Here is a 3,063-nt window from a genome sequence, read left to right on the forward strand (position 1 = left end):
GAATGCCATAGTATGTCAAATAGAACGTTGGTGAAAGTATTTGAGGAAAAGATTGCGAAATTACAGAAGTGTCATGTAAAATCAGGTATAAATTTTCCTGGTGGCCATGGACCTATTTTATTTTTCTGAGAAAGATAGTCAGAGTCCTTTGTAAGGGTTAAATTATGACATATATCCATTAATTGACGTGTGGAAGTTTAGAGGTTTCGTATGCGTCCACGACGTAATTGCAACGAAGTGATGCTCTTTCAGCGAAAGAGAGAAAAAGGATCGCCCTGTGTTTTTTTTTTTTTTTTTTTTTTCTTTGAAAGAAAATTTAAAAAATAAATAAATGAAAAGAAGAAGTCTTCTTCTAGCTGGTAGTTTTTATTATTTATTATTTTATGCATGTATATGCCATGAAAAAGTATCCATTTTAACAATTTATCCTGTCCGAAAGTACGTCTCACCTCTGGAAATGGTCACCGTTAATTTGGTGTTCTTTTGTCTACCTTCCGAAAGCAAACATTAATTCATGACCTAGTTTTCTGTAAACAAAAGGAAGACAATCTTTCTCGAAAATAGAAAAGAAGCTGTAATGGAGGACAAGAAAGCAAATATAATGGCAGTTTCAACCATTATTGTCCTGTCCATCTTTATCATCGTTGCTCGTGTATCACTAAAACTTTCCAAGCCTTTTTTCCTCATTGCAGGGGCAAGTGGTTCAGTGATCCTTGCAGTCTTTGCACATCTTATTATCAGAAGACGATACAAACATAGCAGAAAGTTGTTAGAGAGTCAATTGGTTTCTCAAGGCATAGAGCTTCGGATTGAATACAGTTTTCTTAGAAAAGTTGCAGGTGTTCCTACGAAGTTTCGATACAAGGAGCTTGAGGAAGCAACTGACAATTTTCAGGCATTGCTTGGCCAAGGATCATCAGCTTCAGTCTTCAAAGGTATCCTGAATGATGGAACATCTGTTGCTGTGAAGCGGATTGAAGGAGAGAAGCATGGAGAGAAGGAATTTCGAGCGGAGGTTTCAGCAATCGCTAGTGTGCAACATGTGCATCTCTTGCGCCTTCTTGGATATTGTATAATTGCCGGAGGGCCTCGTTTCCTCGTTTATGAGTTTATCTCCAATGGATCATTGGATTGTTGGATTTTCCAAGGAAGAGCAAACCGGAACCAATTACCAGGAGGGTGTTTATCATGGGGCTTAAGGTATAGAGTTGCCATTGATGTCGCCAAGGCGCTTTGTTACCTTCATAATGATTGTCGATCAAGGATCTTGCACCTAGATATCAAGCCGGAAAATATACTTCTGGATGAGAATTATCGAGCAATTGTGGCAGATTTTGGCCTTTCCAAGTTAATGGGACGAGATGAGAGTAAAGTTATCACTAATATCAGAGGGACTAGAGGTTACTTGGCTCCAGAATGGCTCTTGGAGCACGGTATTTCTGCAAAATCTGACGTCTACAGTTATGGGATGGTGGTTTTGGAGATGATTGGAGGTCGGAGAAATGTTTGCTTGGTGCAAAATGGCAATGATAAATCTCAAAGGAAATGGCAGTACTTCCCAAAAATAGTCAATCAGAAAATGAGAGAAGGAAAGCTTATGGAAGTGGTTGATAATAGGCTAACAGAAAGTGGAGGTATTGATGAGAGGGAGGTAAGGAGATTGGTATTTGTAGCTTTCTGGTGCATACAAGAGAGGGCTCAGCTTAGACCTAGCATGGGTCAAGTCGTTGAGATGCTTGAAGGCCATGTACCTGTAGAGGAGCCCCCTGATACCCAAATGATCATTGTTGATTTGTTGGCCATTGATGAAGAGTTACCTGATGCACATAACATGGCTCCCATGGCTGCAATTCAAACACAACCAATAGACAACAACCTTCCTACCACATCAACTTACTCGTTAGATATGTCAGTTCTTTCTGCACGATAGCTCCTAGACGGCCTTTTACAAAATGATGCTTCTTATTACGCTTTGATGATACCTTTTTATTTTAACAAAAGTTAAATCGTGTGGGAAAATCATTATGGATAAAAAAATCTTTTATTGTAGATTGTAATAGTATTTTCACTTTCAATTTCTCATCTTTTCACAAGCAAACAAATGTTTCTTTGGCTTTCTTTTTCTTCTCATTCATTGCTTCTTCTCTCTCCTTTTCTTTTAACTTTTTACAACTCAGATCATGAAGAGAATGAAAGTGAATTGGACGAGAGGAAACTCCTTCTTCTCAACCAAATCGGTAGAAGAAATGGAAGAGAAGAGGGCACTAAATTGACAGAGAAGAGGACAAAGTCGCGACGAAGAGAAGAAGATAACAAAGAAAGTGTAGAATTTTATGATATGATTAATGGTGAGAAAATTGTGTGGTTTGCTTTTGTCTGTTCTTAAGAGTTTGATGTGATTAATTATTCTTCCATTAACAAAATGGATGTATCTAATGAAAACATTCTTGATCTCACCATTAAACCCGTAAATTTTAAGGAAAAGTAGTGGACTTCATGGGTTCTAACATCAAAAGTGAGATCTTTTTCAAAGATCTAACATGTTTTTGTTGTTTTTTTTTTTAAATAATATTAGGAGGATTAGAGATGGGTAACCAAAATTTTGGACAACAAATTAATGGAGAGAACATGAGAACTTTGAGTATGTTGAATCAATATTTCATTGGAGGACAATAAGTATATCTTTGCGTTGTTAACCAGGGAAGCTTGCAAGAGTAATTTTTCTTTGTTCTTGATCAGAGTTTTTTAAAGTTGCAAGAGTGCGGACATGTATCTAACAATTGGTATCAACATAGCAGAGTTTAGCTTAAACTCTACATCTATTTATTGAAATTCAGCAGTGTTTGACAGAGGTATTTATTGCTTTTTTTCTTAACAATACATCAGAAGTTCACAAAGAATTATTAGTTAAATATCCTAAGACCATTCAACACATTTGCATGAGTATTTTGGTCCTCAACAAAACCATTACCTTTGCCTGGCTCACGAAAATTATGCAAATCTCATGCGCCAGACCCAAGCTACTTGGGTCTGACAATCATTCTAGGCCCAAATGCCTTTGGT

General features: G+C 37.2%; 1 protein-coding gene across 1 annotated transcript; it reads left to right on the plus strand.

Annotated features, from left to right (window-relative positions):
• The first annotated feature begins 401 nt into the window (after positions 1–401).
• LOC18107649 (probable receptor-like protein kinase At5g20050) lies at positions 402–2,114 on the plus strand. Its single transcript, XM_024590093.2, has one exon. The coding sequence runs from the start codon at positions 578–580 to the stop codon at positions 1,928–1,930; it is 1,353 nt and encodes a 450-aa protein (XP_024445861.1). The 5' UTR covers positions 402–577; the 3' UTR covers positions 1,931–2,114.
• The last annotated feature ends 949 nt before the right edge of the window (positions 2,115–3,063 follow it).

This window comes from Populus trichocarpa, chromosome 18 (genome assembly GCF_000002775.5).
Source record: "Populus trichocarpa isolate Nisqually-1 chromosome 18, P.trichocarpa_v4.1, whole genome shotgun sequence".
Classification (NCBI taxonomy): Eukaryota; Viridiplantae; Streptophyta; class Magnoliopsida; order Malpighiales; family Salicaceae; genus Populus; species Populus trichocarpa.